Raw genomic sequence first — 22,818 nt, forward strand, 5'->3', positions numbered from 1 at the left:
TTATAATGAAAAGGATGACAGATCAGGAACACAGATACAGGAAAAAGCTACCTTAAAATATGTTCTCGACAGCAAAATTAGAGGCTTGGATACAAAAAACACCCATATAAAAGTGATTATCAAGTGTCACCACTTTAAAAGCCATATCTAGCCTGAGATCTACCTGGAACTCCAATGATCAATGGGAGTCCCTTCTGTAAGTCAGCGGTAGTGTATGAGTATTTAAGTTACTTCATTTAGAGTTGCTCATTCACAGGAGTTGAAAACATGAAGTATTTGGGAAAAAGGACAAATATTTCTTTAAAAAAAGGAAAATCCTGTTTTCCATGTCAAATACATACCTTCTTTTTGCCCCATGCTCTTCAATGCTGCTATCCCATCTTTGGGACATTAGCAAACTGAGTTCCATCTCTTCCTTTTCAATTTGTGGTTCATTTTCTTCATCATCACTGTTCTGGAGATTTCTATAGCTTCCAAGAGAATTATTTTGAGATAACGTTCTGTGTCCTCCCATTTGATACCCATCATCCTCCAAGCCAGCCAACAGGTTTATCATGGCCTGATCAGAACTACTGTCCACTGCAAAAAAAAAAAAAGCCCACACGTACATAATTTTTACCTATCATTTTATTTTACTTGTAAATGAATGTTTAGTTATAGTTTCTCAGTAAAATAACTTTAAAATACAGTTCCTAACCATTTTTAATCAATTAAGTAGGTAGTGATGGGAGTTGGTGGAGGCACCAGAAACACAGCTCTCTTCATGGCCACCTTATTTTCTATTTCCCTGTTTTACATCAGCCTCCCTACCTGTCAGGCTCCAATCCTGACAGCCTTATACCTGTTTCTTACATTTCTTCCTTTATGCTCTGGTTCTACTAAATTCACTCTCATCAATGCTCCTCTCTCTCCAATTCCTTCCACCTCCTCACACTCAGTGAAAAAGGCTCTCTTCCTTCATTGCAGCAGTTGAAGCCATCTTCTTTTGGTCTCTTCTCTTCCTAAGTAACTTTACCTCTCTTGCCTAATCAAATTCCCATGCTGCCAACTCCCACCAACTCCTCTTCACATTCAATTCCCTCCTCAAACACGCTTCTCTGCTTTTCCTCCTATACTCCTCTGCACCCTTCACTATCCAAGATTTTGCCTACTTTTAAAAAAAAGCAAAACTGAAAGCATCCAGGAAGACTATTCCTCCTCTCCTTCCATCCCAATTCCTTCTTTTTATTCAAAGATCTATCTTCTACTATTTGCCATTAATCCCACAAGCTGTTCCCCTGATACCATCCTTCTCTCTCTCCTTTCATCCCCAGTTTTCCTCCCTCTCAATCTTTAAATTTTCTCAATCCTTGGGCATCTTTGTTTTTGCCTTCAACTAAAGAATCATAAAAATGTAGGGCTGAAAGGAATCTTGAGAGGTCATCTAGTCCAGCCCTCCATAATGTGGCAGGACGAAGTATACTGAGACCATACCTGACAGGTGCTTGTCTAACCTATCCTTAAAAGCCTTCAATGATGGGGATTCTTCAACCTCTCTTGGTAACCCATTTCAAATACTTAACTATCCTTATTGTTAAAAAAGTGCTGCAGATTAAGACCATTGCTTCTTGTACTACCTTTAATGGACATGGAAAACAATTGATCACCATGTTCTCTCTAACAGCTCTTAACATACCTGAAGACTGTTATCAGGTCCCCACTCAGTCTTCTTTTCACTAGACTATACATACCCAGCTATTTTCCCAGCCTTTCCTCATAGATCAAGTTTTCGAAACTTTTCCTCATTTTTGTTGTTCTCCTCTGAACTCTCTCCAATTTGTTTACATCTTCCTTAAAGTGTGGCACCCAGAACTGGACACAGTACTCCAGCTGAGGCTTCACTAGTGTCAAATACAGTCAAACAATTCCCTTCTATGTCTTAGAAATACACCCCAGAATATTAGGCATTGTCTACACTGCAGAGTTTTGTCGGCAAAAGGCAGCTTCTGGTGGCAAAACAGTGGAGGTGTACACACTGCAATGCCCACTTTTGGTGACAAAACTCTTCAGTTTTGGCGACAAAATAAAACCACCTTGATGAGAGACAGCGTTTTTTACAGCAAAGTTAAAATGACAAAGTGTCAGTGTAAAAGCTGCCGTTCATCCCAAAGAGAATGTAATGGCTCCCCCAGTATCACACAATGCCCGCCACTGCTCTGCTCACTGTTTTCAACTCATCTGCCCTGCAGGCATGTGCCCCTCCCCTTTCAAAGCTCTATGAAGTTCTGACAGCTCAGCATGCTGCTCTGCTCCCAGAACAAAGAGCAAATCATTAATGTGGAATGTTGTTGTCTCCTGCACTAGGCACACAGAGGCAGGGGCAGGTCTGTGTGTGTGAGAGACTGCTGTGCTGTGCTGTGCAGAGCCAGGGAGGGAGGTGAAGGCTGATGTCCGCTGTGTCCCCCTCCCTCTGCCACAGAACTGGTTGCTTTCAGCGGCTGAGACAGCATGCCAACACACACACACTCCCCCAACACACACACTGTCACTCCCTGTCACACACTCTGCCCCCACTCACCCCTCCCTACTTCAGCTGAAAAGCGGTTGGCAGTCTAGTAGGATGCCCATGGAACAATGGGATTGAGACACCTGCATCATGTGACAGTGAACCTGCCCCATAAGGCATTGCAAACCCTTCCCAAAGCACCCTGCAGCCAACTGCAGAGTGGGAAATCCACAATGCACTGCTCTCTGTGTCGATGCACGAGCTGCTAGTGTGGATGCTCTCTGCTGACACAAGGAGCATAGTGTGGACATGCAACAGTAGTTTAATTAAAGCACTTTAATTAAAGTGGCATAACTTTTGGCGACAAAACTCTGCAGCGCAGACATAGCCTTAGCTTTTTTTGCAGCTGCACCACTTTGTTGACTCATATTTAGGGCCCTACCAAATTCATGGCCACGAAAAACGCATCACAGACTGTGAAATCTGGTTTAATCAGAAGTTATGGGAATGATGCAGAAATTACTGGGTAAAATTCTGTGGCCAGTGTTTTACATAGGGCCCTACCAAATTCTCAGCCATGAAAAACGCATCACAGACCGTGAAATCTAGTCTTTTGTGTGCTTTTAACCTATACTATACAGATTTCATGGAGGAGACCAGAGTTTCTCAAATTGGGGGCCCTGACCCAAAAGGGAGTTGCAGGGAGTGGGGGGGGGGGTCGCAAGATTTGGGGGGGAGGAGGAGAAGGGGCGAAATGGTATTGCCAACCTTACTTCTGCACTGCCTTCATGGCTGGGCGACCAGAGAGCAGCGGCTGTTCAGCAGGTGCCCAGCTCTGAAGGCAGCGCCCCACCAACAGCAGCACAGAAGTAAGGGCGGCAATACTGAACCATGCCATCCTTCCTTCCTTCTGCGCAGCTGCTGGCGGCAGTTCTGCCTTCAGAGCTGGGCTCCCAATCAGCAGCCACCGCTATGCAGCTGCCCAGCTCTGAAGGCAGCACCACCACCACCATCGCAGAATTATGGGTAGCAGTACCACAATCCTGCCTACAATAAACTTGTGACGACTTCCTCCCCTCCCCCCACAACTCCTTTTTGGGTCAGGATCCCTGCAAGTACAATACCTTGAAATTTCAGATTTAAGTAGCTGAAATGATTAAATTTACTATTTTTAAAATCCTATGACCATGAAATTGACAAAAATGGACTCTGAACTTGGTAGGGCCCTACTCATATTCAATTTGTGATCCACTATAACCCCTAGATCCTTTTCAGCAATACTAACATCTAGCCAGTTATTCCCTATTATTTGTAGCTGTGCATTTGATCTCCTTCTTAAGCTCAGTACTTTGCAGATGTCTGTATTGAATTTCATCTTGTTGATTTCAATTCAAATTCCTCTAATTTATCAAGATCCTTTTGTATCCACCTATCTTGGGGAAAAATTCTTCCCATCCCCACATACCACTATGGAGCTGGTTTGTTAAAGCCAGCCTATGAGAGTTCTCTCTCACCCCAAACCCAGAGGAAGAGAGCTGAGAACAGTGGGAGCAATATAGGCAGTGGAGAGAACAGGCCAGCCAGACCCCCTTTCTCTCTGACCCAAATTTTGGGACTCCAGAATCTCCTTAAGTATCCCCACACCTCCTAGAGACATATGGAACAGGAACTCCTCCCAGCACCTCTAGTTGGTTGACCTGGAAGATGACAGCTTGGATTAGAGAGGAAGCAGCAGCAGAGCAGTCTTTACAAACCAGCTGGATTGATGAGCGATTATAGAAGGTGACACTGGAAGGCAACCTTCTAAACTGCAAACTCCTTGGGGCAGGGAGTGTGCCTTCCTCTGGGTTTGATACAGAACTAAATACACCGAGGGAACGCAACAGTTGCCCAGTAGCAAAGAATGTATTATTTATGTCCTGGTTATACTCACTGAAAACTGCAGTCTGATTCAGTCTCTGAGATAGTGGATGAAAACTCTGACTATTTTCCATGATGTTTAAAATCGCTTCTTCATTAATAAGCGCGTCCTCCTCTTTATTAGTATCCCTATTAGGTTCTTTAAAAAATTAAACAAAACTTGAAGGAGTAATATACACCAGTGTTTCAATATGAAAGCAAAACAATTTCTAAAAATCAGTTTGTGCTATTAAACATTTAAGTATTTACAAATTATTTTATAAGACTTCTAAAAAAGTTTCTGTGGTTCTATCGACTATGAACATTTTGATCCACAAAATGTCTTTGTGGTGGTGAAAATCCTGCATGTATTGGGCCAGATGTTGTAACTTGCTTCACATTCTCTGTACTGCTCAGGTAGCACAAAGAAAAACTAGCTCCCCAGTCCGGTATGCTACTGATACAGAGAGGACCCAAGTCCATGTAGAGAGATGGCATAGCTGGCCCCTAAGGACCGCTGGTGAAGGGTTTACTTTACTGGCGTTACAAGGAGCTAAAGTGAGGGCAAAGGTACTGTTTAGTTCAGGCAGTCTATAATGAAGAGCTAAATCCTGCTTGATTTATTCATGCAATTAGTTCCAATGGCCTAAATATGTGAATATGTAAGGCTTGGTCCCAAAAAGTAATGTCACTGAAAACACTCACCTGTGTTCAGCTTCTTATCTTTGTGCACTTCCACCATATTGGCTGGTGAACATGGAACTGCTTTAGGAGAAAGTATTTCCGAATGTAGTGTTAACTCAGCAGAGAACTCCTCTGATCCATTACTGTAGTCCACTGACCCTGACAATGTTCTATTTAATTAAAAAAAAAAATCTTTAAAATGACTATTCAGGTTAGCACAAAAGGTTATAAATCATGGAAAATGGCTGACCACTTACACAGAGAAGTCATTTTGCTTGAGGATTTCCTTAAGTCTCTTTTGAAAGATTTTTTCACTCTCTGTTGTTGGCACAAATCCACGATCTTTAAGATTTTTTAAAAAAAAGTTTTGTTATTTGGAGCTTTTATTCTGATCTATCAACACAAAAAGTGACTTGTGCATGACTGCTAGGATGATCGCTTATATTAGCAACTCACTAAATCTTTTGAAAAAATATATTTGCTTAAAACCAGTTCAAATTTGAGTGTGACAACTGTGATTAGAAACCAAAGAAAGACAGTACAATTATTACCAATGCAGCTATTATTCCTGGGGGAATTCTGCGCCACTGTGCATATGCATAATTAATGAGCCGTGCATATTTTTAATTTTTTGTGCAGAAAAAAGCTTCTTCCAGAAAGTTGCTGCAGTTCCACCTTTTTCCCACCAGAGGGTGTTGTGGCACTAGACCAGAGAAGCAGCTCCCAGCTACTTAGGAAAGAGAAAGTGCCTGCCTTCTTCACAGTGCCTATTGGGCCAGGACAGGAGACGGGGGCTATGGGGAGACAGACAGCTGGGGGGTCAGACAGGGGCTCATAATGGCTAGTGGGGGAGGACTGACTGAGGCAGGGGCTGAATGGGAGTGAAGGCACAGGGCTATCGGGGGAGAGGGTGCAGGGCCACATAGGGACAGGTGAAAGGGGTACAGGGCCAAATGCGGATGGGGTGTGGGTGTCTGAGTGAGGGTGCAGGGACACATGTGGACAGGAGGTGAAGGACACATGGGGGTGCAGGGACAGGGACAGATATGCCTAACTGAATGAGAGAGGCTAGGAGTCAGCCAGGATCTGCATGGGGGGAAGCTCCTTGATTTTTCTAAGTACTTACGTTTATATAGTACTTTATATGTCTAGAGAACAACTCCCACTGACCTCAGTTGCAGCTGTGAGTACTCAACAGCTCTGCAAACTGGACCCTATATGTCTGAAGTTAGGCACCCAGAATATGAGAAACACAGTTAATAGCCACCTATGAAAATTTTCATGCATGTGACTTGCACATTATCACATAGGCACTATGTGGCAGAGGCAGGTATTTCTCCAGGGCAGCATTAAGCTGCCTAAATCATGAGACAGTCCTTTCTCTTCCTGAAGTCTCCTACGTCATTCACCAAATATTTCCAAACTTCTCCAACAAATCAGGCAGGGGTCCTACAGAGAACAGTCTCATTGACTACACAACCCTGATTAATTCCAAGAGTACAGTTTTCCCTGTGCAATAAATTTTTAACATGACCAAAACAATGTATTTTTCTCCTAACCTGGTTTTGAGAAATAACTACACTGTTTTAACTGAAAAGTCACCAAAAAAGAAAAATCAGTCTTAGGCAGACACCCTAACATCAGTCCAAATGGGTTAAGTCTGACAAAGTTATAAGCAACTGAATATAGGGTATTATAATGGAAAGTGTCACGCAACCTTAACTTTATTATACAAAGCACAGGCAACAACCTGTGTTGGGTATAATATATTCTGTTAATTAATATGATTTTGAATCATATTTTAAAATAAAAATAAAATACAAACATTGGAAATGCTCTTTCAATAAAAGAAAAACAATAAATCTCAAAAAACTTGAAACTTAATGCATTAACTTCAGCTCTGTATCCTACTCACCTCTCCTATAAAAATGTTCTATAGACAAACTGCACATCACTGTACACTTCATTTACCTTGTGAATCAGATGGACTAATCTGAGAAGATTCATTCTTCTCTCTCCGGCGCTGCTTTTCATCTTCCCATATAGCTTGCAAACCAGGGTTCCTGCCAATCTGGGCTAGAATATGCCAGAACACATCAAGAAAAGGTTGTCAGGGTGAAGAAACAAATTCTTTAAATAACTCTGACAATGGCATATTTTTCCACTAATAGCTTTTGCCACATCACTGTTCGTTGCAAGTCATACCTTGCCTAGACATACTGGTATAATGCAAAGTTCTGGCGTAATTCCTCTATTTATTCCGCAGTAACCCTTGCTTTTGAAGACTCTTACTACTTAGTTGTGTGGACAAAAGTATAGCTTCTTTTGGCACCCATGCCAATATTAATTCAGCATTCATTAAGCAAGATGTGGAAAACCAAAATAACTGAAATTTTACATCTTTTTCTTAACAGGCCAAAAAAACCTCCTGAGCCCCATTACTGAGATTCTCTGTTGTTCCTGTGATGCTTTGCTATTCTTCTAATCACCTGCTTTCTCCTCTCTCCAATTTCCATTTTATAGTTCATGTTTATCATAGAGTTTTGTACTCCATCACTAGAGTATCTGAGTGCCTTATTATTTATATTGTATGCAGTATATCAGATGCTGCAATCAGGGTTTAGGCTTCATTGTGCTAGGCATTATAATATGACAATATAAATCCCTGCCCTGAAGAGCATTACATACAGAGTAATTAGCAATTCACCTTCAACATCCAATCGATTTAAAATATCAGCAGCTACAGCATCCACCTCCAATTCGCAGGTACTCTGTGGTTCAACACCATCTAATATTAAAGAGCTGCAATGAAATAAATATCACAGTCAGATGGGTTAATTTTATAACGATTTTATAAAAAGGAATCTCACAAAACTGGGTCACCAGGCAACAAAATGGCAGATGAAATTAAATGCTGATAAATGCACATTGGAAAACTTAATCTCAACTATACATACAAAACGGTGGGGTCTAAATTAGCTGTTACCACTTAAGGAAGAGATCATGGGGTCATTGTGGATAGTTTTCTGAAAAGACCCACATAAATATAGTGGCAGTCAAAAAGCGAAGAGAACTGTAGGAATTATTAGGAAAGTGACAGATAAGACGACAGAAAATATAATGCCACTATATAAATCCATGATACACCCACAACTTGAATACTGCGTACAGTTCTGATTGCCCCACCTCAAAAAAGATATATTGTAGAATCATAGACTTTAAAGTCAGAAGGAACCATTATGATCGTCTAGTCTGACCTCCTGCACAACGCAGGCCACAGAATCTCACCCACCCACTCCTGTAACAAATCCCTAACCTATGTCTGAGCTATTGACGTCTTCAAATCGTGGTTTAAAGACTTCAAGGTGCAGAGAATCCTTCAGCAAGTGACAGGTGCCCCACGCTGCAGAGGAAGGCGAAAAACTCCCATGGCCTCTGCCAATCTACCCTGCAGGAAAACTCCTTCCTGACCCCAAATACATTTATCAGCTAAACCCTGAGCACGTGGGCAAGACTCACCAGCCAGACACCCAGGAAAGAATTCTCTGTAGTAACTCAGACCCCACCCCATCCAACACCCCATCACAGGCCATTGGGCATATTTACCATTAATAGTCAAAGATCAATTAATTGCCAAAATTAGGCTATCCCATCATACCATCCCCTCCATAAACTTATCAAGCTTAGTCTTGAAGTCAGATATGTCTTTTGCCCCCACTGGTCCCCTTGGAAGACTGTTCCAGAACTTCACTCCTCTGATGATTAGAAATCTTTGTCTAATTTCAAGTCTGAACTTCCTGATGGCCAGTTTATATCCATTTGTTCTTGTGTCCACATTGGTACTGAGCTTAAATAATTCCTCTCCCTCCCTGGTATTTATGCCTCTGATATATTTATAAAGAGCAATCATATCTCCCCCCAGCCTTCTTTTGGTTAGGCTAAACAAGCCCAGCTCTTTGAGTCTCCTTTCATAAGACAGGTTTTCCATTCTCGGATCATCTTAGCAGCCCTTCTCTGTACCTGTTCCAGTTTGAATTCATCCTTCTTAAGCATGGGAGACCAGAACGGCACACAAAATTGGAAAAAGTACAAAGGGCAACAAAAATTATTAGGGACATGGAACAGCTCCCATATGAGATTAAAAAGACTGGGACTGATCATCTTAGAAAAGAGAGGACTAAGGAGGGATATGATAGAGGTCTATAAAATCACGAATGGCGTGCAAAAAGTGAATAGGGAAGTGTTATTTACCACTTCACATAACACATGATCCAGGGGTCACCCAATGAAATTAACAGGCAGCAGGTTTAAAACAAACAAAGGAAGTACTTTTTCACACAATGCACAGTCAACCTGTTGCCAGAGGATGTTGAGAAAACCAAAAGTATAACTGGGTTAAAAAAAGAATTAGATAAGTTCATGGAGGATAGGTATATCCATGGCAATTGGCCAGGCTGGTAATGAATGCAATCCCATGTTCTGGGCGTCCCTGAGCCTTTGACTGTCAGACGGTGAAAGTGGACAACAGGGGATGGATCACTCGATAATTGCCCTGTTCTGTTCAATCCCTCTGAAGCATCTGGCACTGGCCACCACTGTTGGAAGACAAGATACTGGACTAGATGGACCACAGGTCTGACCCAATATGGCCATTTTTATGTTCATGTTAATATAAGATGCTAAGCGGCTCACTTAAGGGGCTAGGCACATTTTCTGAAAGATTCTCAAGCCCTGTTACTCACACAGTCTCTAGACTGTAAAGGAAACTGGGTAGTTTATCACATTACCACTAATCCAGTAAATTGACTATGAAATCTTATGTCAGATATAATTAAATTTTTACGTGGTTAGAAGTGCTTCTTCATATTTGAGCATAGCTCTCTAAGAAAATAATTAATACAATTTCTGTTAAAGAGAAAGAACAGGAATTTCAAATTTAAGACTGATGCTCTGTCCTTAACTCAGGTTAATGGCAGGAAAGGCCCTTCAGAGTTCATAAAGGCAGAATCAATAAATATTACTGTTCCGTATTTGGAAAGAGGCTGGATGATATATTCACAACTTACAGTGATAAATATTACCTATTCCAAAAGTAACTAAGAAGCATGTTAAACAGAAAATGCTAAGGTTAAACATTCTGAAATATGCAGAACCTAATAATTTGCACCAAGAGTTTTAAAAATTGACTATACCCCAAATTAAAAAACACAGTAAAAGAACTTAAAAAGAGCCACCGTGGCTTAACAACTATGTAAAAGAAGCAATGAGAGATAAAAAGGCATCTTTTAAAAAGTGGAAGTCAAATCCTAGTGAGGTAAATAGAAAGGAGCATAAACACTGCCAAATTAGTTTGAAGAACAGCTAGCCAAAAACTCAAAAGGTAATAACAAAATGTTTTTTAACTACATCAAAAGCAGAAAGTCTGCTAAACAACCAGTGGGGCCACTGGATGATTGAGACAGAAAAGGAGCACTTAAAGACGACGAAGTCAATGCAGAAAAGCTAAATGAATTCTTTGCTTCAGTCTTCATGGCTGAGGATGTTAGAGAGATTCCCAAACCTGAGCCATCTTTTGTAGGTGACAAATCTGAGGAATTGTCACAGATTGAAGTATCACTAGAGGAGGTTTTGGAATTAATTGAGAAACTTAAAAGTAACAAGTCACTGGGACCAGATGGCATTCACCCAAGAGTTCTGAAAGAACTCAAATGTGAAATTGCAGAACTATTAATTGTGGTTTGTAACCTGCCCTTTAAATCAGCTACTGTACCCAATGACTGGAAGATAGCTAATGTAACGCCAATATTTAAGAAGGGCTCTAGAGGTGATCCTGGCAATTACAGACCGGTAAGTTTGACGTCAGTACCGGGCAAATTAGCTGAAACAATAGTAAAGAATAAAATTGTCAGACTCATAGAAGAACATAAATTGTTGCGCAAAAGTCAACATGGTTTCTGTAAAGGGAGATCATGTCTTACTAATCTATTAGAGTTCTTTGAGGGGGTCACCAAACATGTGGACAAGGGGGATCCAGTGGACATAGTGTACTTAGATTTCCAGAAAGCCTTTGACAAGGTCCCTCACCAAAGGCTCTTATGTAAATTAAGTTGTCCTGGGATAAGAGGGAAGATCCTTTCATGGATTGAGAACTGGTTAAAAGACAGGGAACAAAGGGTAGGAATAAGTGGTAAATTTTCAGAATGGAGAGGGGTAACCAGTGGTGTTAGTAACCAGTGGTGTTCCCCAAGGGTCAGTCTTAGGACCAATCCTATTCAACTTATTCATAAATGATCTGGAGAAAGGGGTAAACAGTGAGGTGACAAAGTCTGCAGACGATACTAAACTGCTCAAGATAGTTAAGACCAAAGCAGACTGTGAAGAACTTCAAAAAGATCTCACAAAACTAAGTGATTGGGCAACAAAATGGCAAATGAAGTTTAATGTGGATAAACGTAAAGTAATGCACATTGGAAAGAATAACCCCAACTATACATACAATATGATGAGGCTAATTTAGCTACAACTAATCAGGAGAAAGATCTCGGAGTCATCATGGATAGTTGTCTGAAGACGTCCACGCAGTGTGCAGCGGCAGTCAAAAAAGCAAACGGGATGTTAGGAATCATTAAAAAAAGGGATAGAGAATAAGATGGAGAATATCTTATTGCCCTTGTATAAATCCATGGTATGCCCACATCTTGAATACTGCATACAGATGTGGTCCCCTCATCTCAAAAAAGATATACTGCCCTTCAGAAAAGGGCAACTAAAATGATTAGGGGTTTGGAACGGGTCCCATATGAGGAGAGATTAAAGAGACTAGGACTTTTCAGCTTGGAAAAGAAGAGACTAAGTGGGGGATATGATAGAGATATATAAAATCATGAGTGGTGTGGAGAAAATGAATAAGGAAAAGTTATTTACTTGTTCCCATAATATAAGAACTAGGGGCCACCAAATGAAATTAATGGGTAGCAGGTTTAAAACAAATAAAAGGAAGTTCTTCACTCAGCACACAGTCAACCTGTGGAACACCTTGCTAACTCCTTGAGGTTGTGAAGGATAGGATTATAACAGGGTTTAAAAGAGAACTGGATAAATTCCTGGAGGTTAAGTCCATTAATGGCTAGTAGCCAGAATGGGTAAGGAATGGTATCCCTCATCTCTGTTTGTCAGAGGGTGGAGATGGATGGCAGGAGAGAGATCACTTGATCATTACCTGTTAGGTTCACTCCTTATGGGGCACCTGGCATTGGCCACTGATGGTAGACTGGATACTGGGCTGGATGGACCTTTAATCTGACCCAGTATGGTCATTCTTATTTTCTTATGACTCTCATCCATTGATGTTGATATTTAACAATTTTTAGAATACTGAGCTAGCTCCAGAGGACTGGAAAAACCAATTTTTATAAGAACAAACAGGATAACTTGTGTAACCAGGATGGATGATTTATATCAGAGTGAATAAATCATTGATTTTAATCATGATTTAAATGAGGAAGCAAGAAATCTTGATTTACATCATTGCTTTAAATCTTGTTTCGCATTTGTACTTTTTAGTTATTTTTCAGGAGGCACGCATTACAGGGATCATTCAAGGCAGCAACTAAACAGTGCCTGGCCGAATGCATCACAAAGACACATTACTGGGACTCATTGTCAAAATACTTCTTCAAAGCCTCCCTGATTCAAATAGCCCCCCTGCTGAGCTCCTCTAATTACCCTGATATCTGACCATTTAAAATCACCAGCCAACCGATCCACCTCAACACTCCACCTCTAGGGAAACTTTTCCCCCTTCTCTTTGCAAATGTTATGCGATGCACAGCAGGCTGCTATGACCATTGGAATATTTTCCTCAATGAGGTTTAACCTGCCAAAAAGGCAAAGCCAGCGACTTTTTAATCTGCCAAAGGCACATTCAACAGTTATTCAGTGCCTGTTGTTGAAGAGCTCTTTGCTTCTTCTCGGTTTCCCCCTTACTTCCATGAGCCATGTGAGCAAAGGGATTCCCAGGATCATTATGAGCATATGGTCCATCCCGCATAGAAATCTTCTGGAAAGAAATCCCAGTATGTAGCTTTCTATATAGTCCAGTGTTCCTAAAGATGCGTGCATCTTGAATTTTCCCTCAACAACCCATATTGATGTGCGTGAAATGGCCCCGGTGATCCACCAGCGCCTGTAAAGACCATGGAAAAGTAGCCCTTTCAGTTGATGTACTCCATCACAAGACGGTCTGGTGCCAAAATTGGGATATGCATTCCATCTATTGCCCTACCACAGTTAGGGAATCCCATTGCTGCAAAACCATCAATTATTTCATGCACATTACCCAGAGTCACAGTCCTTCATAGCAGGAGGCAATTAAAAGCCCAGCACACTTGCTTTACCGCAACTCCCATGGTGGATTTTCCAACCCCAAACTGATTTGTGAGTGACTGGTAGCAGTCTGGATTTGCCAGCTTCCACAAAGCGATCGCCACTCACTTTTCCACTGTGATGGCAGCTCTCATTCTGGTGGTCCTTGTGCCACAGGGCAGGGGTGAGTTCTGCACACAGTTCGAGGAAGGTGGCTTTGTGCATCCAAAAGTTCGGCAGCCACTGTTTGTCACCCCATACATGCATCACAATATGTTCTCACTACTCAGTGCTTGTTTCCCGAGCCCAATACCAACAGTCCACCATGTGCAGCTGTTCCATGAATGTCAACAGCAATCTTGAATTGTTTCTTTCCATTACACACAGCAGGGCAGGCACCACAGATTTTCTTTCTATTTCTCAGCTCATGAAATACTGTAGGACTAGTCATGCTGTGTTCTTAACGCTCATCACCAGACTGGTCAGCAGTTCTGGATCCATGCTTTCAGGCAAAGATCAAGGGCGCACAGTTTACAGGGCTGTTTAAAAACGGCATGAAACCGAATCAGAAGCTTGTGGCGTGATGGAATGGAAAGGAAAGAACTGCATCATGGAACAATGAGTACGTCTGCATGATGCATTACAATTCATTCTGAGATCTCCCAGTGGCAGAGGGTTGCAAGTTGCACAGTGGGATAGCTACCCATGATGCAATGCTCTCTTGTTGATGCAAGAGCACTGACTGGGGACGGGCTCTGCCGATTAAAGGAGCGTTGTGTGGACATGCACAACCGATGTAATTAAAGCAGCATATGATAGTCGACGTAACTTAATTTGACTTAACTCTGTAGCGTAAACAAGGCATTAGTCAGATATTGGAAGTGGAATACAAGTTTTCCTGCTTTTTCAACTCCCAATTACTTTCTTAACTTTAAATAAATTAGTCATTGAACTGAAAGAGTTGAATAAACTGAAAAGAAGAAAATACTTTCTCTGCATCTGCTGAAGAAGCTACTGCTGTCAAAAACTGACCTTTGAACAACTCCCCTACCTGTCCAAGGTCATCAACCAGAAGCAGGCTCCCCACCGACAGACCAGGAGACATCCACTTAAAGCGGCCCCAGACCTTGCCAGAATAACAGATGCAACCTGAAGACATATTTCTACTGCTACAATGATCAACCCCCGCCCTCCCTGCAACACACCTTTCAAGATCCATGGATCCTAAATCTGCCTATCATAACATGTGGTATACCTTATCCAGAGCACTAAAGGCCCCAACAACAACTATGTGGGTGAAACCAGACAATCACTACTCTCTTGAATGAACTCACACAGGAAAATGATAAAAGACAAAAAACACTTTTCACAAAAAGAAAAGGAGTACTTGTGGCACCTTAGAGACTAACAAATTTATTTGAGCATAAGCTTTCGTGAGCTACAGCATCCGATGAAGTGAGCTGTAGCTCACGAAAGCTTATGCTCAAATAAATTTGTTAGTCTCTAAGGTGCCACAAGTACTCTTTTTCTTTTTGTGAATACAGACTAACACGGCTGCTACTCTGAAACTTTTCACAAAGTGATCACTCTATATCTGACCTATCAGTCCTCATCCTCAAAATAAACCTGCACAACACTTTCAAAAGATGAGCCTGAAAAGCTTAAATTCATAACTGTGCTAGACACTAAAAATCATGGACAGAACAGAGACTGGATTTTTGGCTTATTACCACAATCCATAACCCACTACCTCATACCCCTTTTTGTTCTATGACTACAGAGGTGTTAACAGGCCACTCCACCTTGAATGGTTCCTTAGAATATGTGCTAACTACCTATGCTAAACAATCTGTTCCACTTAGTATTTAGCTGTGATGCTCAGAGTATCTTTCCCAGAGCCGAAGAAAGGCTCTGTGTAACTCGAAAGCTTGTCTCTCTGACCAATAGAAGTTGGTCCAATAAAAGATATTGACTCACCTAATTTTTCTCAATAATATCCTAGGACCAACACAACTGCATAAAAGCTAATGTAGTACTTCAGCAAACTTTGGTTCCATGTGCTCAGCTCAGTTCAATGATCTGACTCTTTAAAACTTTGGCAGCAAATATATATTGCTTAATATTTTTTATTTAAAATATTTTAATAAATTATTGCAAGTTTAGGTCTTAACATAGGTTGTCATAATTTCAAATTTAATTTTAAATAGATTTTTGAAAAGAAAAATGAATTTAATTTTAAATTTAAAAAAATCAAATTTTTATTTAAAAAAAATCATCAATTATCTTCCCTGTGAGTAATGATAAGCTAGTTAGCTTGACACTGATCTCAAGAAAAAGCATAGAAAAGTTGATGAGAGATGTAATTAGTAAAGAATTCAAGGTTGGCAGCATAATTAATGCCAATAAATGCAGTTTTATGGAAAATATACCTTGCCAGACAAACCTGATATCATTTTTTGAGATCACAAGTTTGGTTGACAAATCATATACTTAGACTTCTCTAAGGCATTTGACTTAGTACTGTACAACATTTTGATTAAAAAATTAGAACTATACAAAAATCAATGCAGCACATATTAAATTGATTTAAACTGACTATCTGATCGTTATTGGAACAATTTACATAGATATGTTTTGGATCTTCCATCACTTGTAGTCTTAAAATCAAGATTGGATGTACTTCTAAAATGATATGCCTTAACTCAGCCAGAACTTCTGGGCTTGATGTAGGTATCCCTTGATAAAATTCTATGGCTTATATTATGCAGGCCAGAATAGATTATTATAATAGCCCTTCAGGCCTTAAACTCTATGCAGGACTGGTGCAGGACTGAAAAATAGCAAGCCATTGACCTCAGACCATTGTCATGTTTAGTTCTTGGCCAGGTGAAAACCCTCAGATTCAGTCATCTACTCTAAAAAAATTCCTATGGCTAGCATTTCAGTCCCTTCCTTTACTAACTAAGCAGAAAGCACAAATCTTTTTCTAGGTAAAAATATGCCCCCTGATAGGGTAGATCTGCAAATAAGGGAATAGCAAGACCTGTAATAGATCAGGTCTGAGGACAACACCATCGTCACCCGGAGCGCCAGGGGCATGCTAGAGAGGACCCTGAAGGCAGCCATCCACTTGCTGTACATGGAAGCCCTGAAACGTAAACCGGACCAGGGTAAAGCCTTCGAGCTGACCAGCAAGTGGGACGCCAGCAACCACTTCCTCGCCGGGGGCGGCTTCACCCATTTCGCCGACTGGCGGTTCATCCACCGCGCCCGGCTCAACTGCGTCCCGCTCAACGGAGCTGTCCGCCACGGGAACCAAGACAAGCGTTGCAGGAAGTGTGGCTTCTCCAACGAGACCCCTGCCCCATGTCCTGTGCAGCTGCAAGCCCCACTCCACAGCCTGGCAGCTGCGCCACAAGGCCATCCAGGACCGCCTAGTGAAAGCCATCGCACCGCGCCTGGGGGAGGTCGCCGTGAACTGCGCCATCCCCGGCACTGACAGCCCGTTGTGACCCGATGTGGTAGTCACCGACGAGGCCCAGAAAAAGATCATCCTCGTCGACATCACGGTCCCCTTCGAGAACAGGACCCCAGCCTTCCGAGAAGTCCGAGCTCGGAAGCTGGAAAAATACGCCCCACAGCCGACACCCTGAGAGCGAAGGGCTATGAGGTGCAGATGGATGCCCTGATCGTCGGAGCCCTGGGCGCTTGGGACCCCTGCAACGAGTGTGTGCTGCGGACCTGTGGGATCGGTCGACGCTACGCACGGCTCATGCGGCGCCTCATGATCTCGGATGGTCCAGGGACATCTACATCGAACACATCACTGGCCACCGACAGTACCAGGAGGTGTGCGCCGGTACGACATCGTGCATCCACTATGGGAAAGGGACTGAGAGGGACTGAAAGGGACTGCAAACTTTTTCCATTGGACCGTATGAAATGGAACCATAAACTCACTGAACATTAAATCCCACCAAATGAGGGTAGATCCATCCCCATCATCATATCCGCTCATTATACTCCACACCTGAACATAGCCACTATATGGACAACATACCCCCACATCTCAATGTCTGTACTTTGACCGGTTAAACTTTTACCCCCAATCAGGGAGACTGCAGATTATGTATTCCTTACACCACCAGCTCCTAAGCAAATTTCGCACCCCTTGATAATCTGTACCTTATTCCCTGATAACCAGAAACTTCTATGCTTGAACTCTGTACCGTTTCCTTTTTATTTCAACATTATCTTAATAAAACTATTAAATCTGTATTGGGTTTACATCTCATGCCCTCCGTTGCCAGTTTGGAGGCATTATTATAGCTGTAAGCAGAGTCAGGATGAGCTCCACCCTGACATCTGGTGGTGAGGTGTGGCAAGTTGTGGAAAAGAACTTCAGGGGCTGATCTCATTTGCATAGGCACACCCACCCCGCCTAGAATGAGCCCATAGCTGCCCAAATGGTCACTTTGGCTGCTGTGGGATCCCCAGTGTCTCTGTTATTGGGGCAGGAAGAATAAATTGTTATTACCCTGATTATGGGAATCAAGGACAGTGGAACTGTACTTGGCCTTTTGTTATGATGGAGAGACTCGCCATCAACTAAGTAGCACTTGCTAGGCAAGGGAGATGGGTTCCAAAACTCTGTGAATTGAGAGAGGCTGGGGACAGGTATTAATACTTGGTGGCATGGGTCCCCTGGTGAGGGCCTTACATGCTAATTGCACTTCCTCCTCTCCTCCACTGTGGAATATCAGAGCTAATTTTGTTTCCATTAGGAGTCTAGTTACAGGCTGCTGAGCTGAATTCACTCTGGGCTAATGGTGCACCAGCACTGAGGCTCCCCTACTACAAGCTGAAATCACAAAAAAGCTAAACTTACTAAGAGCTGAAATCACTGAGTGTTGTGTTAAATAGTGGGGGAGCCTGAAGATATATGGTGGAGCAGTTTGCAGAACGGCTTGTGGAGCACAGCAGTTTGCGGGATGGTGAGCAGAGCAGAGCATTGCAGTTTGCGGGATGGCAAGCAGAGCGGCTGGTGGAGCAGAGCAGTTTGTTGGATGCCTAGAGCAGCTCATGGGGTGGCTGGCAGAGCGGAGCCCCATGGAGAGGTGGGGCCATCAGCTGTGGACCACATAAGGTGCTCCTTAACCCCCCCCCCCAAACTCTACTCAGGTTGGGAGCTATAATTCTGCAGATAAACTTTCGAACTCTGGAGCTGCCCTGACCAGGGACAGAGACTTTTGGGTCGTTGGGACTTTCGGTTGCTGGACAAAGGGAAAGGACACGCCCCAATTTGCTTGGGGTGGGTTTTTTGCTCATGGGTTGTGTTATGAATCCTGTCGGTGGTGTTTCCCCCAACATAATGCCACATTGTTTCTCTCTGTTATTAAAAGGCTTTTTGCTATACTCAGACTATGTGCTTGCGAGAGGGGAAGTATTGCCTCTTGGAGGCGCCCAGCGGGGGTGGTATATATTTGTCCCAGGTCACTGGGTGGGGGCTCGAGCTGGTTTTGCATTGTGTTATTGGAATGGAACCCCTACATACTGAACCTGGCCCTTGTTGCTGCCAACTTTGACAGGCAGAAGGGTTACATAGCAAAGCTCTGTCGTTTTTATTTCTCTTAAAAATTTCTGCTTTAAAAAAAGGAGAGAGAACTCATACACTTAAAATCTGTTCCACCAGAATGAGGAGTACTCTTGAAAAACTACATCTGGAGCAGAAGATTCACATTTTTTTGGCACTTGTGGCCAGCTTCTAATATCTGAAGTCTCTCATGTTTTACATGCCACATTTCTTGGACAGACTGACTGATGACTGAGATCAGTAACTACTGTATTTTGTTTTCCTGTGACACAGAAAACTTGCAGGGCTTTGAGATGCCCTTCCAGTCAATTCAACTTATTTCTTCCAGAAGTCTGGCTTTCCCTATCACCAACTGCTGATCAGGACTGCTCAGTTCCCAGAGTTACTGAACCTCTGATCCCTTTGCAACCTTCTTGAAGGTACCCCACTTAGGTACCTCCTCAGGCCTTTAACAGTCAACTTTCTCTAGACAGGCAAGATCCCACAGTCCTCTCTTTTCAGATCAGGGACTTAGGCTGCAGACTCCCGCAATTCACTGCAATTATCTCAGCAGGTCTGACTTTGATACAGGACTTTTATTTCTGAACCTGCATTTCTGTTCTCTCAGGGGCAATGACAAAGTTAGCAAGTGACCAGCAAACTTTCAAAAAGCAAAGTATTATTATTGCAGACCAAAAGCATTACAGAGACAACACATCTTAAAAAACAATAAACAGCTTATACAGGTGTAGCTTACCTGGCAGTTATCTGTCTTCCATATGGAGACTGCTAGGATTTAAAGTACTTTTAATACTCCACATGGTCTGCCTCTCTTGGTCACAAGTCTAATGTCAGTTCTTGGACTGAGGATGACTGACCCGCTTCCTGAGAAGAGTAGTCTCTTTATATAGTTTACAGTGCTTTATATGCAGGCCTACTGAACCAGGACAGAGAGTGTAAGGGGAGGGCAAGAGTGACACTTCCACAAACTTGTTACCTGCATTAGGGGTGTACATTAATTATCCGCCCAGTGTTTTTAGTTCCTGCTGGAAAACTTTTAGCTCCCCTATTTAGTCAGGAATACAATCACTAAATAAAGATACGTATAACGTTTATAAAGTTGATATAATAGTCTTTAAATATTCCATGTGTCCATCGCTTTTGTCACAAGGACAATGGCCAATGATTTGTCCTGTGATCTGATTAAAATGCATAAGGATGGATGCATACGAAATAAGCTGAATTGGCAGAGAATTTTTGTAAACGCTCTTAATTCTTGAATGTGTGCATTTAACAGATCTGAATAGTTGACAATGCTAGACCCCTAGTACCACATTTGGGCTGTAGCAAGTGGTTCTCCAAAGTCGAAGAGTGATGGATCCCTGGCACTGAACCTGGCCAACCAGGACTAATCCAGTGATTGTGGTGCTACTTAAACAAGGCAACTAGACGCTATAGTAAGTGGATCTCCAAAGTTGATGCTGGATTTATAGATGGCAAGTCTTAGTCAACCAAACCTAAAGAGGCTCACACATCAACAAGAATGTGAGGTGGCTCTTCTACTTTTGTGGGTTCTGAGGCTCTACAGGCACCTGCCTTTCTTCTCTTCTCTTCAGAAAAGCTGACTAACTATAGATAAAAATAGTCCTCAAAGGGCAGAAAGAAAAAAAAACGATAAAAGAAATATTGAGAACATCACAGGGGATTCAAGCTCACTGCATCATAAGCAATTAGAAGGAACTGAAGAATGGTTGACGTCACTCCCTTTATACCCTCAAAATCCTTCATCCAGTGAGGAGGGGGAGATGAGTAGCACCAACACAGTCCTCACCAGAAGATTCTGGAATCTCATAGCACAGGTACTTTGATCCATACAAGTGAAAAAAAAGCAGAAGCCACTCAAAGAGGATTGAAAGGAAAGGAATGCTCTCAAGTTTTCTGAAAATGTGAGCAGATACAAGACCTGTGAAAAAGTTTAGAAGGTGGCTCAGGGAATGAACCTGCTGTGGTACATTACATAGCTCTAAGCAGCACGAGGTATTTTTCACGCTCTTTTCCATCTTCCTTTTCTGGAGAGCACACAAACACACATTTCTGTAAAGCTGTTGCAACCATCTTTACAGGCAACTAACTGAAGACTAGGAAACTCATGGAAAACTAGAAGAGTGCAAGAGACTTTAAAGCTCTGATTGGTTGCTGCTGTCTTTAGGAACCAGCAGCTAAGTGTAGTTTGATGGTCCACTATTCACATTAGTGCAGGGGTGATTACAAAAATTTGAATTTATGAATGAAGATGTAAATATTCTCTGAAATAATTTTTTTTATTTGATCTTTAATCAAATGCCAATAGTTGGAAAGTTTATTTTAAAAATAACTGACATCTGAATTTTACATTTGTATTTCAAGTTTTATACTACAGTGAGTTTTTACAACCAAGTAACAAAATCCTGAAAAAGAGATGATGGTTAAATGAGTCCTCTTCATACAAAACTAAAGTCACACAAAATTATTACCTACGTTGTGACTAATTTTTGCATTCTTTGCAGAAAGAAAAATGGCATACTGGGATAATTAAAATTAACAATGGAATTCAGAAGTCATTCATGGATGAATATATTTAACTGCCTATAAGTTTCTGCTTCTCTACATATTAGTGTATTTTTTTTTTAAAAAGTTGTTTAGAGATGCTGACCTTGGTATGTCATCCTCTTCCCAACGAAAAAAAGTTCCAGTAACAGAATTTTCTGGCAAATTATCTTTGTAATATCCAATTCCATCTAAAGTATCACCTAGAAACAGAAACATATAAGGAATCATGTTAGTTTTACAATACTTTACATTTTTATTTGCACACTTAATTACCCTTTTAAAGTTATAGGTTTGCACTAGCAATATGAATGCTTTGAAAGAAGGAAAGAAATGCTTTACAACATGTGTGACAAACTTCAAAAAGGAATCACACTACCCTTTACCTTACTGATAATTTCTCTACCTATGAATAGATTCACATGGACACCCACCAAAAAAAGAAAAACAAATATTCACAGCATATGATGAAATCATTAAAATTAAAGCTGTAAACTACTTTTCTTCTTTTGCTTTTTAAGGGAGCTTCAAGGGAAATTATTTGTCATCTCTGATCTAAACTCCCTCAGGATTCCCAAATGCCTGGGGCCTCAGCCAACCTCCCAATAGAAATCAGATACCAGATAAAACTCCAAACATTACTTAGCACTTTTCGTCTTTCTTATGCCCTGAACGGAAAGAGAATACACAATGTATTCCAGATGTGGTGTCCATAACAGTAAGTAGAAATCTGCAGTGAAAGCAGATGGTGTCTGACCTACAGATAAAGAAAGGACTGTATAAGTTTGCTCAGAGGTTTCAGTTTAAGGAATTGTGCTCCAGGGTCAAGCTGGGGAAGTGCCCTCTGAAGATTTACTACCTCCTCTTGTGGTCTCCTTGTGGAACTTAACTCTTCAGAGGAAGGAACGATGAAGCACACACAGGCAGTGGCACTAGAAACAACAGTTTTGCTTTTGCTGTTTGACAACAGCAAAAACAGACTCCAAAAAGATTACTCAAGTCTCCCACTTCCACACTAAAGATCAACTTGAATTTCAGATTTTCTCAACTTTTATTGGCTTGTGGCACACACCAACAGTTTTTTAAATTTAATTTATATCCTTCAACAAGAAAATCTTCCATATTTGTTAACGAAAATCTATTAGTGATCCAGGAGACAAGTGTCAGTCCCTTGGGTAAATATATATTTAGATGAACGTAAATACTTTTTTTCTTCTCCAAAATTAGT

General features: G+C 41.7%; 1 protein-coding gene across 3 annotated transcripts in view; it reads right to left on the reverse strand.

Annotated features, from left to right (window-relative positions):
• The window catches only part of REV3L (REV3 like, DNA directed polymerase zeta catalytic subunit), a 251,234-nt gene that overhangs the window by 98,239 nt on the left and 130,177 nt on the right, over window positions 1-22,818 (reverse strand). For all 3 annotated transcript variants that reach the window (XM_073337056.1, XM_073337055.1, XM_073337057.1), the window contains exons 5-11: window positions 21,697-21,793; window positions 7,776-7,870; window positions 7,040-7,144; window positions 5,326-5,410; window positions 5,090-5,238; window positions 4,419-4,544; window positions 342-579 (exon numbers count right to left, since the gene is read on the reverse strand). In XM_073337056.1, the coding sequence (XP_073193157.1) occupies window positions 342-579; window positions 4,419-4,544; window positions 5,090-5,238; window positions 5,326-5,410; window positions 7,040-7,144; window positions 7,776-7,870; window positions 21,697-21,793 (895 nt within the window). The remainder of the gene's footprint in view (window positions 1-341; window positions 580-4,418; window positions 4,545-5,089; window positions 5,239-5,325; window positions 5,411-7,039; window positions 7,145-7,775; window positions 7,871-21,696; window positions 21,794-22,818) is intronic.

The sequence above is a fragment of the Lepidochelys kempii genome, chromosome 3 (assembly GCF_965140285.1).
Source record: "Lepidochelys kempii isolate rLepKem1 chromosome 3, rLepKem1.hap1, whole genome shotgun sequence".
Classification (NCBI taxonomy): Eukaryota; Metazoa; Chordata; order Testudines; family Cheloniidae; genus Lepidochelys; species Lepidochelys kempii.